General features: G+C 37.2%; 6 protein-coding genes across 6 annotated transcripts; 2 read left to right on the top strand and 4 right to left on the bottom strand.

The window, feature by feature from the left end:
* Positions 1 to 310: 310 nt before the first annotated feature.
* On the bottom strand, positions 311 to 1,159 carry PCOAH_00037530 (Putative N6-DNA-methyltransferase; the record flags this gene model as incomplete). The annotated part of the gene is made up of 2 exons (XM_020060544.1): positions 311 to 815; positions 993 to 1,159. 2 exons carry the CDS (start codon positions 1,157 to 1,159, stop codon positions 311 to 313), a joined length of 672 nt encoding a protein of 223 aa, XP_019916071.1.
* A 165-nt stretch (positions 1,160 to 1,324) lies between these two features.
* PCOAH_00037520 (putative membrane protein) lies at positions 1,325 to 2,544 on the bottom strand (the record flags this gene model as incomplete). Its single annotated transcript, XM_020060543.1, has 3 exons — positions 1,325 to 1,649; positions 1,887 to 1,995; positions 2,148 to 2,544. The coding sequence occupies 3 exons, from the start codon at positions 2,207 to 2,209 to the stop codon at positions 1,467 to 1,469; spliced, it is 354 nt and encodes a 117-aa protein (XP_019916359.1).
* Positions 2,545 to 3,213: 669 nt separating this feature from the next.
* On the bottom strand, positions 3,214 to 5,802 carry PCOAH_00037510 (Uncharacterized protein; the record flags this gene model as incomplete). Its single annotated transcript, XM_020060542.1, has 1 exon — positions 3,214 to 5,802. One exon carries the CDS (start codon positions 5,800 to 5,802, stop codon positions 3,214 to 3,216), a length of 2,589 nt encoding a protein of 862 aa, XP_019916524.1.
* Positions 5,803 to 8,842: 3,040 nt separating this feature from the next.
* Positions 8,843 to 9,688, top strand: PCOAH_00037500 (40S ribosomal protein S7-like protein; the record flags this gene model as incomplete). Its single annotated transcript, XM_020060541.1, has 2 exons — positions 8,843 to 9,333; positions 9,523 to 9,688. The coding sequence occupies 2 exons, from the start codon at positions 8,915 to 8,917 to the stop codon at positions 9,686 to 9,688; spliced, it is 585 nt and encodes a 194-aa protein (XP_019916830.1).
* Positions 9,689 to 10,413: 725 nt separating this feature from the next.
* PCOAH_00037490 (Uncharacterized protein) lies at positions 10,414 to 15,457 on the bottom strand (the record flags this gene model as incomplete). Its single annotated transcript, XM_020060540.1, has 4 exons — positions 10,414 to 10,543; positions 10,728 to 11,153; positions 11,311 to 15,261; positions 15,387 to 15,457. 4 exons carry the CDS (start codon positions 15,455 to 15,457, stop codon positions 10,414 to 10,416), a joined length of 4,578 nt encoding a protein of 1,525 aa, XP_019916370.1.
* A 995-nt stretch (positions 15,458 to 16,452) lies between these two features.
* PCOAH_00037480 (Deoxyhypusine hydroxylase) lies at positions 16,453 to 17,493 on the top strand (the record flags this gene model as incomplete). The annotated part of the gene is made up of 1 exon (XM_020060539.1): positions 16,453 to 17,493. One exon carries the CDS (start codon positions 16,453 to 16,455, stop codon positions 17,491 to 17,493), a length of 1,041 nt encoding a protein of 346 aa, XP_019916924.1.
* Between the last annotated feature and the right edge of the window lie 1,641 nt (positions 17,494 to 19,134).

Raw genomic sequence — 19,134 nt, 5'->3', positions numbered from 1 at the left:
AAATGGGGGAAACATATATGTGCTCATTTTTTTTTTAAATTATAAACCTTTTATCAAGTGCATTATTGTTAAAAAATTGCATACAGTAATGGTTGACGATGTCGTGCGATGTAGCACCGCAATTGTTGAACTATAACAAAAGGAGGTAAAAAAGATGAAGAAAAACGCAAACTTTTTTATGATTGGTTCACACCAGTCATTACTACTTATATATTTTATGGTGTGCATGCACTAGGGATATACCAACACCCCATTGTGTGCTACGAGCATGTATTTAAAAAAAGAAGAATGACATGCTAAGTTCAAATAATTAGGAACCTTTTTTGCTAAGTTTGTAAATAAAAATGGTTTCATTTAGTGTTTTTTTCTTTTTCAGTTCAGTGTAATTGAACCTACTGGATATTTTCGCATCTTCCAATATTTCGTTTGGCCTGTTATTCTTTTCCATGAGAAGGTATATAACTCCCTTATCACTGACATAGTCATATACGCTTGAGAGAAATTTTAAAATAATTTCTCTTCCATATTTTCCCCCTGCGTAGGATGCAACAATATCTGTTTTGCCCATTTCGTCCTGTTCTGTTTCAACATATGGGGGGTTAAATAGGACCAGATCGAATTGTTTGCACTTCCTTAAATTGCTAAACAGATTGGTGTTAATTATTTCAACGTTTGAAATTTTATTGTCCCATGTTACATTTCTTACGCATTTACAGGCCTTCTCGTTAATGTCAAGGCAGTACAGGAGATCAAGGGTCTTCTTCCTTCTTAGCAGCAGCTCGTACAGGGACAAAATGAGGTAGCCGCTTCCTGTTCTGTAGGGGGTTGGTCGAAAGGTCAGGCGGTAACACCTATGTTTGTGTATCTGTAGGAATATACAAAAGTGCATGTACGCGTGAAGAATACGTTTATAAACATGTTCCCGTTGTCTCATACACAGGCGCAGTTTTCCCTTAAAATGTATTTTTTTTTTTGTCCGTTTTTGAAGTTACCCCATTTCTAGAGCTACGTGAGCAGTTGGTGAAATGGTCTGAACATCTTCCTCTAAAGCCTCAAGAAAAGTAAACGTATCACTGCTTGGCAGATACACATCCTTCCTGACCCCCTCGTTGTTATAAATGTGGTCAAAATTTATTTTCACCTCCGGGGAAGATGTCATATTTGGAAGGAGTTATGATAATTATAAAAATATCTTTGTGCTAATAATGGGGAAAATTATGACGGGGATTTTACGCAATGCGATGATATTACAAGGATGTTACATCAATTTGCTAATGTTATAAATAGTGTATCAAATTGTATGTGGGGTGTGGGGGAAAAGGAGTCATATTTTCATATAGGGTAATATTAGAGTGTTCAAAAGGAGGGTGAAGTAAGGAGAAAATTTCATTTGCAGTGTTGCACATTAAAAATAATTCTGACTGGTATCGCTGAACAGTACATATAATGGAGCAGCGGAGGGAAGGTCATATTTGGCTTGGGCCTAACATATTTTCTGGGCCATTATTTTTAAAGTTGTAGGAGGGTAGCTTCTGCAAGAGGGTCTTATGTACTTCGTCTTCTAACATCCTTTCGTACAACCAGGTGAATCGGTCAGAAAGTATTTCCTGTTTGTTTAATTGCTCGTAGCGCAGCGTCCAATAAATATTCTACAAATGGGAGGTGTAGAAATGGGGTAGAAAATGGGACAGAGGAGAAGGCGCATAGTGGTTCATTTTTCTTCTGTTTTTTTCTTGGATGAATTAACACACAATATGTTTTGTGCTTGGTCGAGAGATGCGCCAATGGGAAGACATATACATTGAGAGACGTTTATGACAACTGCAAAATGTAGCAGAGCAGCTTCTGTCCCCCCCAAAAGGAAGTTAATAGGGAAGTCCTTTTACCTTTATGCCTCCCAACCAATAGGGCGTAGTTAGAAGGACAATGAAGAATGGGCCGACATTTGCTTTCGTCCAAAAATAGTCTTCGCTGAAAAATCTTCGAAAACTTGCACTAAGGATTCGAAGAAGGGAATAGGGGGGGTCCGTGGAGAGGGAATTTTAAAAGTGCGCCACAAAATTTTCGAAAAGGCGCACACGTGAGAATACACATATGCACATATGTAGGTGCGCTCTTTATAAAATTAACTGTTCCTTCTGTCATACCTTTTACACCAGGTGTAGCTACGCGCGAAACCTCTGCCAACGCTTTTCACGAATGATAGCATTTTCAAACTTTGTTATTATTATACAGAAATGCGTACGAGCATGGGGAGGTCAGTATTTCTCATCCAGGAGAACACGCTAAAATACGTTTACTTTTTCTTGCACTTACTCATAGGTGATTATGCTATGTGACGTATGTTATCTCAATGGGGTGTAAAAAAAAAGAAAATTTATTCAAGTATATAGGGAAGTGGAAAAATCGAAGGAGAAATTTTGTTAATCCCTCATTTTGTTAAAAAGAAATGATGAAAAGAGTGCGCGCGTGAACGGAGTAGGTACATAAATATAAACTTACAGTGGATACATAAATGCGGCGTATTGTGCATATTTTTTTGTTGCTTGTTTGCTCGCCGAAGAATATTACGTGGGAGGAAATACGCGAAAAATGTGGTTGAAAAAAAATTGTGTACAACTGAGCTTTGTGCGCAAATTAGAGGGGCTCTACGGATATAGGATGACGCGTACACGATCTTTGCGTTTTTTTTTTCCTTTTTTTTTACAAGCGTGAATTGTTTTTTACATAGATAATTTTGTATGGGAACAATTTAATGTTCAATTATGCTAAATGGGGAATTGCCTTTTTTGGCCTTTTCGCGGATCACGCATTTGCCTTGTCGTGTGGAAATGTTCCCATCGTTGTACACATATTTTCAGTGCGGCATTTTAAAGCAGTTGATTTTAAAATTATTACATTACTTAGGGGGAAATTAAACAAAAAAAAAAAAAAAAAATAAATAAATGTCCATATTATTCAAAAGTGGAAAATCCATATGGAGATATTATTTATGTATGTCCGTGCGGATTTGTATGCATTTGCGCGTGTGGAGGCCAACAAGGGGAAAAGAGGCTTAACGGGATTGGGAGCAAAAACCTTCCGGAGGGTGTGTAAGCAGACGTTAAGGGAAGTCTCGAAGGGGAAGCGCATATGAAATGCATATAAACCCCTTGTAGGAAAAAGCATAGAAAGTTCACCCCGAATAAACCTATACACACTGCACAGAATGAACTACGCAATGAAACTCTTAAACTGCTTCACAGACGTAAATCGCAAATTTTGCGCAACTAAGTTTCTCCTTTCGGTGTACCAGAAGTGGAAGAGACTGTTTAACTGTAGCAGCTGATCATTACTCATGTAGTTACTTTTGTTTAAATTGAAAAGTCGTTCAATTAATAAGGAAAATAATTCATCATCCAAGTTTAAGGCGTCCAGTTCGTTTAGGCACATTGCGCAAATTATTAACTCCTCAGAATTGAAGGATTCCAGTTTTCTAATTATTTCTCGAATGATACATTTTGTTAAGGGTCTGTATATCTCGTTCGTTTTAGAAAATGGTAAAATGTTAGAATCCGTTTTGGTTAAATATTCGTATTTTTCCCGTTCGCCGAAATTTAATCTTACCAATGCTATTAGTAGCAGCATGATGGTTCTGCCGCCTAATGCGGGGGTTCTAAAGTATATGGAGTGCAAAAAGGTTTTAAAAATTTTTGGCAACGGTGTGTTTACATTTTTTTGTGTATCCTCGTTTAGGAGCAGGTTTTCCCCAACGTTGTGATGATACGTATTGGTTTCCTCGCCATGGGTTTGTTGATTTTTCGCTCTTTCTTTTTCGCTATTTTTTAATTCCTCAGATGGGATGTCACGAACTAGGTGTCTTTCCCCCTCAATGTGCATATTTCCACCATCGGGCGTGCTTTTCTGTGCCCCCAATTGATCATTTGGGCAATCCTTAAAAAAAAAATCATTCGAAAAATCATACTCCTGCACTAGAAAAGATAATTGCGAGGTGCTAATTTTTCTGCACCTTTCATTTGATATAATAAGAGGCAAACTATTGGTATGTTTGAGCAGCAGAGAAGTGTCATATCTGTGTGTATTCATATGGACAATTAGATCAATTGGTTTTTTATAAAATCGGAAGAGTCTAGTTAGCAATTCGAACATTATTACTCTGTAGGGTGGCGTGCTGCTATAAATGCTTTCCGTAATTTTTTCCAAAATGATTTTTTCTAATTTTAAATAAATGTCGTATAATGCTTCTAAAGATATTGTGTTAGCATTCACCTCAAAAATTGAGTTCATTTCTCGTGGAAATTTGTCACTAGAAGTGGGATGCATATAATTGTCCCTTCCGGAGGGGTCGTTTGTTTTATTCATTGCATTGGCCGAAGCGGGTGGGGCACCTTCTGCGGCGTCTTCTGCCAACTCTACATTTTGTTTAACTTTATTTTTTACATCACTCTGGAGCGTCCAATTTGGGTGAACCGTCTGTTTTCCCTCTGTGCGGTCTTCTCTGGTTTTATTCGTTTGGTGCGCATGTTTTTCATTTTCATGAAGGCTAAATTGGCTGCTGCTTTGACCATTATGTGCATCTTGCATTGGGATTCTCCTCTGATCAGAGTTTCCTTCACGTGACGTCGATTTGTTGTAACTTTCACCCGATGGTGTGTTCCCATGGGGGCGTTGAAGCAGATTTCCGTCACCATTCGGATGGTCAACATTCCCCTTTGGGGTATCATCCGAGGAGAGGCTTCTTCCCCGGTGTGGCACATTCCCCTTTTCGCCCAACCCATTGTACTGTTTTATTAGTATATACGCTTGGATGCAATTAAGTATGGAGGAGAAATCATTAAGTTCGAGCTGCGTAATTTTGTCCTTCAATTGTAGGATCTTATTTACTAGCATAGGAAGGGGGGAAAAATAGTTCAGTCTAGAAAATCCATCAGCACACCAGGATAGGTACTTGATATTTGTATAGTTTATATTTTCCTTCACCGGTTTGTACAACTGATGGAGGATGCCCTTTTCTGGAAGTACCTTCAGATTTGCTAACCCTCTTAGAAGGAGTCCTGAAAAGTCGGATCTGTACAAGTCATTTTTGGAGATATTTTTTTTCAAAGTGGTCACTAGTACTTTTAACAGGTTAGGGTTATTGCATCCAATTCTTCCGATGACATGTATCAGAAATGGAAGTCTTTTTATTTCCAGTTCGTGAAGCCTATTTATAATAGTGTTGTAAAAAGGAGTAATTTGGCAATGTATTTGAAAATCGTAAAAGAGGGCCAAGTCATCTAGGATAAGTTGAATGTCCCTCATAGATATGTGTGCATGTTTCTTGGAAATAATTTTTGCTAATGAGTAAATCCACTCTCTGTAAACTAAGTCCTGATATTCTGTTAGGACTCTTAACAGCCTATGTATGGACACACCGTTTAAATTAACGGACGTATTATACTTGCGAAAAAAATGAAACAATAAAGGTTCAATCGTTAGGTACACATTTCTGTTCGAATGTTTACTTAGGTAGTATACCAGGTCGATAAGTTCGTAGCTATTGAACGAGTTTGCATCTTTTTTTATGTCATTACATAGCTTTTGTAACTCTTTCGTGTTTCCACTTTTTAGCCACTGCACATTGACTATATACTTTTGCGCCTTTCTGTTTAGTTTGAAAGCGGGTTTCATGAACCCCACCCGTTTAGGGATTTGCGCTTGACTGAAGTGTTTTACATGGTGGAAATTATTGTAGACGAAGGGGTATCCTGTTGCATGGAACCATTTCGCGGCAAGGCGCTTCTCCCGAAGGTGCAGATTCATCTAAACGAAGGCACGTCTACGCTTCTGCGGTCGGGTGTGCAGATCTGTACTGGCATTTCCAGTTGGTTTGCTTTGCAGCATCGGGGCGAATTGGGGGAGGCTTCAAGCGGTGCCTGCTTGTGCGCTCTGTATTGATGAGAGCGTTGAAGGAAGCGGAACGTATGTTCGTAAAACGGTGGATTGATCCCCTCTATCAGCTGTTTGTAAACTTTTGTAGGGGGTTAAAAAGATGGTACTAAAATTGAAGGCTTCAAACCAAAGGCGATGACAGGAAAAAAGAAGCTGCAATTAATATAGTGCAAAAAGGGGCCGTACTTTCACGCCATTTAATTTTTTGCTACATGCTGATGATTTCCTTCACTGCAGTTTGCCTTATCACGATGATTAATTACCTATGCTTTATGACTTACCATTTATAAAATACGCTTTTTACGACTTTCAATTTCATGCAGTTTGGGCAGTTCTGTTCGCCAACAACGGTAAAACGAAGTAGATCGGACGCGGCTAGCCAAATGAGTAAAAAATAGCACGCGAGAAAGGGTTAGTTTACCATCCTCTCATGTGACCCACTAACGTTAACCCATCTATGGGTAGCACATGTTTATTTTTAATGCAGTCCTAATTTCCCACGTATTTTTAATTTAAATTAATTCCCCTTTTAGAAAATATTTCATGGGAATACGAAAGGGGGTGGTTGAATTATGTGCGAACGATTTGGAGAAGCGTGTACAATTTTTCCAAATATATTTTTTTAAATGGACAAAAATGAAGTAGCGTAAAACATGATACTATCTTTTTGCACCTTTCTCAAAAATGCACATTTGTACTTTGGGCATTATGTCACGGGTGATTGTTGTGCGTTTTGCTCATTGTAGGCGGTGTGCTGTCAGCCAAGCGGTACCTCAGTTGCACGCGTGTGTCGATAAGCACAATGGAGTATGCCGATACGAACAGAATGCCCTATCGTGGTGCACGTAACCAATTTGTTAGAGGCACATTTCTACATAGAACGAAGACAAACGGAGGTCCACATGATAATAAGGAAAATACAGTAACCGTTGCTGAAATCGCGAAAATGTCGTACAGTAATGTATTTTTTGTGATGATAAAATGGCGGGCATCTACACAATTGAACTGGTTTATGAATACGACGGGGGTGGTATCATTTATGTTCTTTTTCATCCATGCAAGGATGGTAAAATTGTTGAGCAGGGACCATTTTTTACGTATTTAAAGGTATGCACATGTGTATATGCCAGTTTTGGGGTGGTGCGAGGGTACCCCGAGGATTTATCTTTAAAAGGGCACGTTGTATGCTCTTTTTTTCGTCCACCTACTCAGCAGATACAACTTCTACCTACTAAAAGCTGATTTAGTTTTATGCCTTTTATATCACTATAACGGTATTTTCACATTAGCTATATCGCTCGCATAAGGGGTGTGCTCACATTGTTGTGTACTGCGCAGTAACATTAAACAGCTTGAACGGATCCCCTTTTTAATTTTTTACAGTATTTATTTTCCCCTTATGATAACATGTACGTCAAACGCCGTTTGTAAAAATTTGTTCGCGTGATGTACCTTAAATTCACGACTAGTATTGTCACAAAAAAAAATGCTTTACAGGAACAGCGTTTATACAAACCAATTAAATGAGCTAAATGGCACTTACAATTTACAGTTGTTAAGAAAATAAGGATACCAAAAAAAAAATGGATTGTATATTGACTTTTTTTCTAGTCCTTGCGGGTGAATTTTCCACATATATTTTATTACGTACATAAAAGTACCTATGCATGTATTATATTGCTTACATAAATATGTATATTTTTTTTTACATGCGTAGCTTTGTATGTTTCCCCTTCCGGGAGGGGCGGAAAAATAGAGCCTTAAGTGGTGTACTTCGGGGTCGCCGCATGGAGGAAAACACATGTTGTGCTCTCACCGAAAAAATGCGAATAATGCGATAAAACGGGACTTTTTAAATTAACAAAATTGTGATTACTAAATGAAGGAAAGGTAACTTATCGGCTTTTCTTAAAAATGGCATAAATAAGAACGCGGCTTTTGTACGTTTACACGCCTGATTGTTTAAATGTATTGTATACATAAATTGTAAAATAACTCGGAGCGCCTTTACTACTGCATACAATTTTTTTTACAAACTATATATGTAGCGTAGCACATGAATCAACAACGCCAAGGAAAAAAAAAATATAAATTAAATAAAATTAGTTAAAAAACGCCTTTTCTCATATTTTTATACGTTTCGAATTTGTAAAAAAAGAAAAAAAAATTAAAACAAAATTGAACTTACGCAGAGAAAGTAAATTCCTACGGAAATTTAACGTACGCCATTGTTTTTAACCTTTTTTTTTTTTTTTAATCGTTTGAAAATAAACCATCTTGGAGGTAATAACAATTATAAGCAGCTCCTTTGTAAGATATATTATTCCCCATCCTCATTATTCGTACAAAAAAGGTAAGGAAAGAAGAACAAAAGCGCGTTAGTGTACTTTTTATGAGGCCCACGCGTGAAAGAAACTTTCGAGTGAAGCGTATGTATGTTATGTTGTTTCCACGGCTTTATGCCAAATGAGAAGAATGTACTGAGTGATCCATTTGAGCGCATTTTAAAGCTGTTACGCGGTAGAGTTTTATTCGAAAATATGCATTTTTGTGAAGCGTAAAATGATTAATAGTAGAGTAAAAACCGTAGCAGCAAAATATATGCGCGGGTGGAAATAAAATAATTCGAGGAATACCATTCCCCAGCGGAAGCGTTGTGAGGGGTGTTACTTTGCAACAGAGTAGTGTAGTAAATACACGTATACGCATATATGTCAATTGCTGTACGTGCGCTGTGGCAACGTTGTATGGATCGTGGGTGATGAACAACTCACTTTTGAGCGTATATGAGCGGGCGTGCGAACCTTTATGTGCCCGCATTTGTGCGCAAACAGGAGATGCGTACATATATATACATATATGTATATATATATGCCTGTATACGGGCATGTGCAACCCTAAACTTAGTAGGGTAACAAATTACGCAACACATTTTTCACCTCTGCAGGCTACATGCAAATTTTTTAATTAAAAAAACGACAAAATGGCTTCTGTTAAGGCGAAAGTTCTAAAAAACAATCCCAGCGACTTAGAAAAAGAAATAGCGCAATGCCTGATTGACATTGAGTTATCAAGCTCCTCGGACATAAAGAATGACGCAAAAGAAATTAAGATATTATCATGTGATTTGATAGAAGTTGATAAAATTAAAAAAAAAACGATTCTAATTTACATTCCATATAAGATTTATACAACTTATGTAAGGAAAATACAAAGGAAGCTTATCAACGAATTGGAGAAGAAAACGAAAAAGTATGTTGTGTTGGTAGCTAAGAGGACCATACTAAAGGCGAAGCAGAAAACCAAGTCCTTTAAAATAATTCCAAGGTCGAGAACTCTGACTAGTGTATATGACTCCATTTTAGAGGACATCGTAGCTCCCAGCGAAATAGTTGGAAAGAGGTGAGTGCAGGAGAAGGGGCGTATGTATGCTCATGTGGGTACACATACGCACATACACATGTGGTTATACATGTGTGCATATGTATACTGTACGATGCGCTCAATGCGCGTTTCTGACAAGCGGCGTGAAAACGCCACGTTATGCATGCCCCCGTCCAACCCCATGGTGAACCCCACCCTTTTTCGCAGAATAAGCATGAAAGCTGACGGAAAGAGACTATTCAAAATAATGCTCGACTCCAAGGAAAGGCAAAGAGATAACATCGAGGAGAAGCTCATTAGCTTCGCAGCTGTGTACAAAAAAATCACAAAAAGAGACACGGTGTTTACTCTGCCACCAACCAACGAAAAATGAAACAGGAAATATGCTACGTTGCGAAATGCTTCAAATGAGGGAATGCTTTTCCCATTTTTTATTTTTCCAAAATTTTTAATTTGAGCACGAATTCTCAATAACCCATCAACATTTCATTTATGTCCCCATGAAACGTGTATATATTATACATATATATGTGTTTTATGTTTTCCTTTTTTTTTTTTTTCTTTTTTTACCACATTGCTGTAACGTCTTGAATGGAATTTTTTTTTTATTTATTAACATAAGAGAAGAAGACTTGCAAAAAGAGGAAAAAAAAAAAAAGGTTAAAAAATTATTTAATTAATTTAAAACGTTTTAAAGGTTATCAAATCGAACAGCTGAGTGGAGCCATTCCAAATAAGTTTTAAAAGAAGTGAAAAGTATTACATTTAGCACATCCTGTGCAACTATTTTGTGTGCATTTTAAAAAATGTACAAAATGGACAAATGGAATATGCAAAGGGGAGGAGGAGGACCACACATGAAAAGATGGTAAAATGTGGCATCTGTTAAAATAGGGTGGAGGTTTTAATTATTTTACAACAAAACTCCTAAGGGGGAGAAAAATTTCCCTATAACAATGGTGAATGTGCTTCGCATAATAAATGTGTGCCCCCTGTTCCACCTTTTTACGAATTCATTTCCTTGGGGAATCAGCGTGGGCGTAATAAAATCCGTTACACCTTTAAACGGAACCATTGCTTCTTATGCGTACATTCAATTCAATCTAGGGGAGGCCACGTTTTATCGATGAGCTGCTCATTATACTTGTTAAGTTTCTTCCCAATCAAGGATACGAATTCTTGCTTTAAGAAATCGTTTTGACTTTTCCACTTGTTAATTAGGCTCGCCCTGGAAATGTGTAAAAGTGGAAAGGTGTGAAAATTAATATTAGTGCTTTGGAAATACGTACGTTGGAAGCACTGGAACGGGCGCATATCCGGTGCATTTAACTGAAGGGTAAATTACATATACATATACATGTATATGTGTATATATATGTATATGTATTGATGCACGCATTAGGAACACCCACCTGCTGCTTATTCTGGCCTCCCTTAGCGCATCTACGAACTGCTTAACCGGCTGGCTGGTGCACGCGATAATATCATTAGCCGAATGGGTGTAAAACATATGAAGTGATGATATTTTTGGAAACATGGACCCATCTAATATGAACAAAGCAAGGTAGTTATAAAATAACAACCCGTTTTCATTTAACTCTTTTGTGGTCATGGGTAGATAATGAGAATAGGGCAAATATAGAGGCTTCACGCAAACGACAATTTTGTCCTTCTTCATGTCATATTTAGCCGGTGGTATTTTTTCATATTCGTTAATGTAAATACAGACGTTGGTTATTTTTCCTAAGTCTGTTTCATTTACACTTAGGCAGTCGAACATGACATACGACTTTGCATTCTTCATAATGTAATTGTATAGGATATATTTTGGGTACGGCCTAGGGGGAAAAGGGGGACGACAGGTGGTAGGCGATCAGGCATCACACATGTACACACGTGCATATATATATGTGTTTATATAAATATATATATGCATGCACACATTGCCACTCCTGAGCACGCTGCAAACGGTAGGGGGCCGTGGTGATGACTTACCTATTTTTATACATGAGGGAAGACGAATTGATATATATTGGGGTGTTCATATTTTGGGAAAAGTAAGCCTTCTTATTGTTAAAGTTTAAATTGGAGTTTCTCGTGTATTCGTTATGTACTAAGTCGGAGCGAATGGCTAGGTGGTCTATAAACCCCTGGATGACTGCATAGTGAATTATTTTTTTGGATAAATCTGATGGGTTTTTTTCCAAAAGGTCAAAATTAATATTTTTGTTAAATTTGTGATTTATTATTTTTATTAAATGGTTGGACAATTTGAGTAGTTCTTCCATTTTTTTTCTGTCCAAATGCATGCTACAACAGAAATGATTTTTGTCCTTTGAAAAATAAAAGGAGGTACACACGTTCAGGTAAAAGTCAATGTCGTTATCGAACCTTAATTTAAAATTTTCAAGGGTGTTATCTTTTTCATCGCTGCTTGGGGAATTTTCCTCTGATGAATTGCCCTCGTCGGGGGATACATCATCAGAGGAACAACTATCCACATCACTTTGGTTTTCATTTTCGTCGTTCTTTTTAAAAATTAGGCTTGCTAAATTGTAGTTACGTCTGCTCAGGGTGTCATTACTGTCCATTTGGCTGCTACCCTTTGGCTTGCTTCCATTCGTGCGGGTTTTCCTTTTTTTGCCCCCTTTGCTGAACTTCGCCTTGAGCTTGTAGTCGTACGAAAAAATGGACTCCAAATATAAACACGAGACTAGGAGACAGGCCAACGGGATTGAACCGGTATGATTAATGGCTAACGATTTTAGACAAACGTCGGTTAAAATTTTAGCATATCTTGTGCTTATCGGTAGGGACAGGACAAAACTACCAGTAGGGTTAATTCCGCTTTTATGCTCTGGGTTAAACATGTTTATATGATTTTCGATACTTTTTTTTGAGGCCATTTTATCACTTAAGGTTTTAAAAAGGAACTGAACATCTTGGTACCCAAAGTAAATACAGTTAAGATAAATTAATCTTTTTTTGGCTTCGTCAAATTTACACTTTTCTGGCTTATTAATAAAGGGGAAATTTTCTACATTTTTTATTTTAAAACTTAGGAGGTATAAAATAAGGGAGTCTAGGGGGTAGTTCAAAATTGGGAAATCATTATCGTTTTTGAAAAAGTAGTTGTAATAATTTGATGAATATAATTTGTACACATGTCCCTTTTCCGTTTCGATTTTTTTTTTATTTTTTTTATTTTTTTTTAATAAATGTAAGATTCGACCTGCTCTTCCTTTTCTCTGGATTGCAGAACTTTTACTTATGTTATCAATAACGTAGTAGGAATAATCATTCAACGATGAGTAAATTTTTCTCTTTTCCTTTCCGCAGTCCACTACGTAGCGAATGTTTGGCAGGGTGATAGACGTTTCTGCTATGTTTGTGCTAATAATGCAAACTCGTTCATCATCCTTGGGGTCGTTAAATAAACTTATTTGTTCCTTCATGTGCATATTTGCAAAGAGTTTAAAAACTTTTAGTCTGCCTGACCCGTCACTTCCCTTCCAAATGCTCGATTCTTGTATGTTCCTTTTTTTTTTCGCTTCTCCGTTGAGTGTGGGTTCGTTCGGTTGTCCTTCGGTTTGTTCGTCACTGGGTTGGTTTTCCGCCATATTTTCATCGTCCGATTGGCTATTCTCCGACAGTTCATCCTTATTTTTGGCATCTTCACTATAATGGTCATCGTCTTCGGTATGCTCTTCCGAAGTGGGGTCTTCTTCACCATCCTCCCCTTCTTCCGTCTGACTGGTCCCACAGCTGGGGGGGACGTCATTCCCGTTGTCCGTTTTTTCCAAGCCACTTGATTCTGCGTTGTTGTCCGTTTGGTTCGCTTCTGCACTGCTGGGATTATTCAACAAACTGCATTCTTCATCCTGGACATTGGCATCATTTTCACGCTGCTCACTAAGGTCAGGTGCGCTTACCGACAGGGCACTGTGCAAGGGAGCATCTTCATCGTCACTGTCGGACGCTTCAAATATAATTCGCTTTTCCTTATTTTCATCCGTTGATCTGAGAAAGAAGCTGCACTTATTATCATTCGCGTTTTTTTCGTCCTCACTTAGGTCAAAAGAATTTATATTTTCGTTCTGCGTTTCTTTCTCTTCCTCATTAGCATGTTCAAGTTCAATTGTGTGTATTTTTTGTTCATCTCCCACTTGTGTGTTCTTTTCGGCCATTTTCAAATTATTGAGTACATTATATAAACGGTAAATTTCTTCCTGACTTGTTAAGAACACTAGAATGCTACCAGGTGGTAGCCTCTTATGAATTTGTATAACTTTTTTTTTCGCTTCTTCAACATAATTTTGAGGCGTGTAGGAGAGGAAGTGATCCACGACGGGGACCTTTTCCGTTGGAATGTTGATGGAGGTATAATTTGTAAAAATTTTATTTTCAAAAAAGTGGGTATCATTAATAGTTGCAGACATGATGATAATCTTAATCGGAATGATATTCGACTTGTATGCAAAATAATTTTTTTTTCTAATTTTGCAGATGATGGATAGGAGGCCTAAAATTAAGTCCATGTTTATGCTCCTTTCATGCGCTTCGTCTAGAATGATGACAGCATATTTTGACAAAATAAAATCGTTCAAAATTTCTCTAAGCAATATACCTTCCGTCATAACTTTTATTTTACTGTTTTTTAAAAAATGTGATTTTTCGAATCTTATTTGATACCCAGCTACATCTTCCATATTTAGTTCTTCGTTTAACCTATTCGAAATGCTTCTTACAGCTATTTTTCTCGGTTCTGTAACGCCGATGAGGTAGTTATCTGTGCAGAACCCGTGTTCATAAACGAATTGAGGAATTTGTGTAGATTTTCCGCACCCCGTATCTCCATTTATAAATACGACATCGTAATTTAGGATCGCTTCGATAATTTCTTGTTCGTACCCCAGGACGGGCAGCGCCTGTCTCATTTTATCTATGTTGTCCTTTCGATTTATACTGACTCTTTGGTAGGTGATTTTTCTTTTCTCTTCTTCCGGTTGGGCAGGTCCCTCTTCACGGTGGTTCGTGCGGTCCGGTGTGTCCCCATCAGGGGGGGCGTCACCAAGGTCGACATCATCACCATGAGGATTGTCATCATCATCGTCTTCATTTTCGGCAAGGTCACTCTCACTGCTAAGCACATGCTTGGAGTTGGTGTTCCTCACACCTTCTGTGCAATTTATTTCATTTTCTGCTATGTATGCGCTTGTTGCTAGCTCATCGTTAGTATCGTCTCCATCACTAGAGATCAGATCACCATTCTGATTTACGTCAGAATGATGATGCACCTCTTCTGACACTTTGAGCTTCTTTCCTCCTGCACCATGTGGCGATGTGGCAATTTCTTGGTTTCTTTTTTTGCTTTCCAAAAATTTTTTTTTTTTTTTTTCTAGCTTATTTTTTATAATCTTCAAATTATTTGGCAAATCGATGTTCATTTCTTCATACGTCTGAAATAGTTTTTCCAGATTTTCCTGATTTGGGCTCTTTTTCTTTGTGTCAAATTGAGTGATAAAATTTCGCTGGTTAGTGTTTAACCTGTACTGTTCTATATTTTTGAACAACTTTTCCTTTTCCGCTTCTTTATCCTGCTTTTGTTTGTACTTTAGCTTTTTCATCAGTTTCTTCTTTGACACATTTTCCATAGAGCAGAGTTGTTTGTATTTGTTGTTTATCCTTTCGATTTCCTTTCTACGTGATTTGTTTTCTTCACTTCCTTCTTCGTCTGTCTCATGTGAATGGTCATTTGGATTTTTTATTCGATCTGTGTTGTCACTTTGGGGGGCTTCCCCTTCAGAGTTTGCATTGTGGGATTTCACATTTTGGTCATTATTCCCCTTGTGGGGAGATCCATTTGGTTCGTCTATCCCATTCAGGGTTGTGGCAGGACAGTCCCTTAGCAGCTCATTTTTTAGACCATTCAGCGATGGCAGGTTACTTTTTGTGATTATTTTTTTTACTCTTTTTAAATGTTTTTCTTTTTTTTCCTAATTCTTTCTTCGTATTCTAGTTTTTTCTTTTCCTTGTTCGTTAATTTTTTCTTTTGCAAAAGTACGTTTGACGTTTCGTCGTCATGTTCCAAGTTTTCTTCTTCTGTTGTAAGGTTATTATCAGATGCAAAATTACTATTCATTTTGTCATTTTGAAGAATTAAAAAAGGGCATGAGGGGAAAGTTCTCAATATAGACGTAGTACTCAATCGCGCAAGTCTTTCAAAAAAGGCAAATGTTGGGAAAAAGTTGGTTCATTTGCACAGAAAGTTGACAAACTGTACGTTTTACATATGCCGACGTTGGGTTTCGAATGGGGCTATTTGTTTAGCCTGTTTATATGAACTTTGAAATTACATCCATGCTTGTGGTGACGTATAGAGGGGGAAAAAATGAATCATAATTAAATAAACTGCCCTAAATCTATTTTTTATATATTTCTTCCCTCGCATTATCCGAATATCCACAAAGGTTGCAGCTGAAACGATTTTTTCCCCCCCCTTTTTGGTAAGCGGGCATAGGGAAAAAAATGTACGTAAAAAAAAAAAAAAAAAAAAGTATATATATATATATTTTATTGCACGAGAGGCATATTTTTACTTCCATGTATTACGCATATGAAAATAATTTGTGATGCGTATTTTTCCCCTTTTCTGTTGCGTAATTATGAAATAATTTTTTTTCCAGAAAGAAGGAAAAAATAAGCGTACGTTTTGAAGAAGCGCAGTGGGCACGAGTGTCACGTTGGCGCAGCTGTGAAGGAGTGAATATCGAGTTGTCATATGGGCATCCACATATATACGAACGTTTGTACGGACAATTATATGCATGTTTATATGTACTTTTGCGTATACATATGTAACGTGTAGCATATTATGTTTAGGGGAAAAAATCACGCGTTACAGCTTGGTCTCATGTCCACGCTTTGATATGCCAGAAAGGGGGCACATGAACATATCCTTGTTAAGCCAACGGGGCAAAAGGTAGGCCCAATTCTGCTCACCTCGTATTAGCAGTGTTCGTGTTCGCACAGTGTGGAAGGTCAGGCACCATTTTCAAACTGCTGACTGGCCATTTATTCAAAAGGAAGAATCAGATAGGAATAAATATTGTGCAAAGAGTAGGAGGCAAAAGCAAAATGACAGCAAGCATTCAGCACAGAGGAAGTCGCCTAATCCAGTATGAAGACAGCAGCAATAAAGAGTTCATCAGGAAATACCTAGTAGAAACAAGAAATGAATTTATAGAAAAACAAATGAGGGCATTGTATGAATGTAGAGAAATATACAAAGATGATATAGACGAAGTGATAAATATTTTAACGTACGCATTAGAAAATAACGACAGCGTCTTGTTAAGGCATGAAGTAGCATATGTTATAGGGCAAATAAGTAATGAGAAATGCAATGACATTTTAATAAAGCTACTAAACGATACGGAAGAAAATTTAATGGTTCGACATGAAGCTGCTGAAGGGTTAGCTGCAATAGGAAGTGATTCAAATATTGAAGTTATAAAAAAGTTTTTAAATGATGAGAAGGTAGAAGTTCGAGAGACGTGTGAATTGGCTCTCAGTTCACTGTTAGAAAAGAATAAGTATGCTGTCTGTTCATGTAGTAATAAGGATAGCATAAAAGAAGCAATAAAAAATAAACGAAATGACGAATTCGTTTCCAAGAAATTCAACACCATAGATCCGGTTGTATTTACATCAAATGATAATGCCAAAAGTGTGGATGCACTTATTGAAGACTTAAATAATGAAACGATTCCGTTAAAATTAAGATATGAGGCTTTATTTAAATTAAGAGATATGGAAACTGATATGTCCATAAAGGCCTTAGGAGAAGTATTGATAAAAGATAAAAAGTCCGCAATTTTTCGACATGAAGTTGCTTTTGTGTTAGGCCAAGCATTACATTTAAATTCCTTGAAATATTTAATTTCTTCTCTGCAAAATGTGCAGGAACATGAAATGGTTAGACATGAGGTTGCCCTTGCGCTGGGCTCTCTTGGAAGTTTAAATATAAATTCGCAAGAATATAAAAATGTTCAGAGCGAAATTATAAGTTCTTTGAAAAGGTTTTCAAAGGATGCCTGTAGAGTTGTAGCTGAGAGTTGCCTAGTTGGACTGGATTACATAGCCGAGAATTTAAACATGGCAATAGAAATAAATTGATTTGCATTCTTCCGTTCCCAATTTTATGACCCATATTTAACCCATATGTGTTTTTGTGCCTCTATTAATTTTGGTCATTTTTGACTGCATCAATTTTTTGTGTAACCCCCCCTATACTACCTTTTTTTTGAGTTCCTTTTCAAATTCGAATTTGTTAAAATAAAACCTTACATTTAACATGTAACATCGAAAATGGACAAAAATGAAAAAAAAAAGAAAAAAAATTTCCGCTGATAATGTATAGTCTCACCATGGGAGGTGCTCCCCACGAGGTGTCCAATTTTACCCCGAAATGGGGTTCCATTTTTAATTTTTCCATTTCGTTGCTGCATTCACCTGTTACGTGTATGTACATGCACGCGTAGAACGGGGAAAAGATGAATGTAAAAAAGGAAAGAAATGTTCGTGACCCTTTCAAATTGTGGTAGGAGGATATGCCACTTGGGCTGTAAACGAAACTTAGCATGTCTCGAAATGTTCCCTGCGTTATGAATGCGCCCCCCTTTTTTTTCTCGCAATTAGCGAAAGTGGTTTAAAATGAACAAACAAGTAAAATGTTGTAGAAATGGAACAGCTTCCTGCGGTCCAAGAAAATGTTCCCAATATGGTGTTAAAGATTGTAATAAAAAAGAAGCATTCATCCAGTTAAGCAGTGTCACAATGGGCAGTTTTTGTTTTCCGAGAAAATGTATGGCAATACGATATATGCTCCCGCGTTGTTTTTTTCTCCTTCATTTGTTTTTTTTTTCCTTTTTTTTTTTTTTTTTTTTAAACCCTTCTTGTCCAGTTGGGGGCAGGAGCCACGGGGCAGCAACAAATGGGGGAAATTTTCAAGCCACAATAAAAAGAGTGCATATTATGAAATGGATGTAAATTCATGGAATGCAATTTTTCCCCAGGCTCCTCAAGAAATGATGCCATTCACCTTTTAAAATGAATTTTATTTTGATATTTTTCCAAAACGCTTAAGTGTTCGCATATTTACACATACATGATACATAAATAAATCAGCAGAAAATTTACAATTACGTAGGATTGTTTTTCCATTTGGGCATTTTATTTTTTACTCCACATATTTGTATGTAAAGCATGGGTGAAAATGTAAAAAGGAATAACGCCTTTTTTCGTTATGCATTTTTGTCACCCTTGTGTTTATCCAGCAAAGAATATTATGCAAACACATGACGTTTAATATAATCCCGCGTGCAGGTGAATTACGAATATATGTAAATTTTATGTACTTACGCAGGAAGGCAGCAAAAGTGAGAGTCGTCCCTTGCATGCTGAATGTGCATTTTGCATCTACCAGGGGGTAAAATATAGGCATTTCCGTGTATGCATACAAACGTGTGAACATACACAAGGATAAATGTGCTTACCCATTTGTTTGCTTGTTTGTTTGCGTATATTTATGTGTTTTCCTCAAAGTGAAGAAAACACATCCCCCCCGGATTTCTCACTTTTTTTTATGTCTATGGGAAAAATTTGCACAAAGGGGGAGCAATATTTACATGCACATTCTTCAATTTTTAAAATTTTATAAATACTTCCTCATCGCAGATTTAATGTCTTAGCGAAATTTCCTACATAATGGATGCATTTTTAAGGCCTAACTGTTATATACACTCCATACATGTGTTC

This window comes from Plasmodium coatneyi, chromosome 12, assembly GCF_001680005.1.
Source record: "Plasmodium coatneyi strain Hackeri chromosome 12, complete sequence".
In the NCBI taxonomy this organism is placed as follows: Eukaryota; Apicomplexa; class Aconoidasida; order Haemosporida; family Plasmodiidae; genus Plasmodium; species Plasmodium coatneyi.
This window is presented reverse-complemented; position numbering and strand designations above follow the sequence as displayed.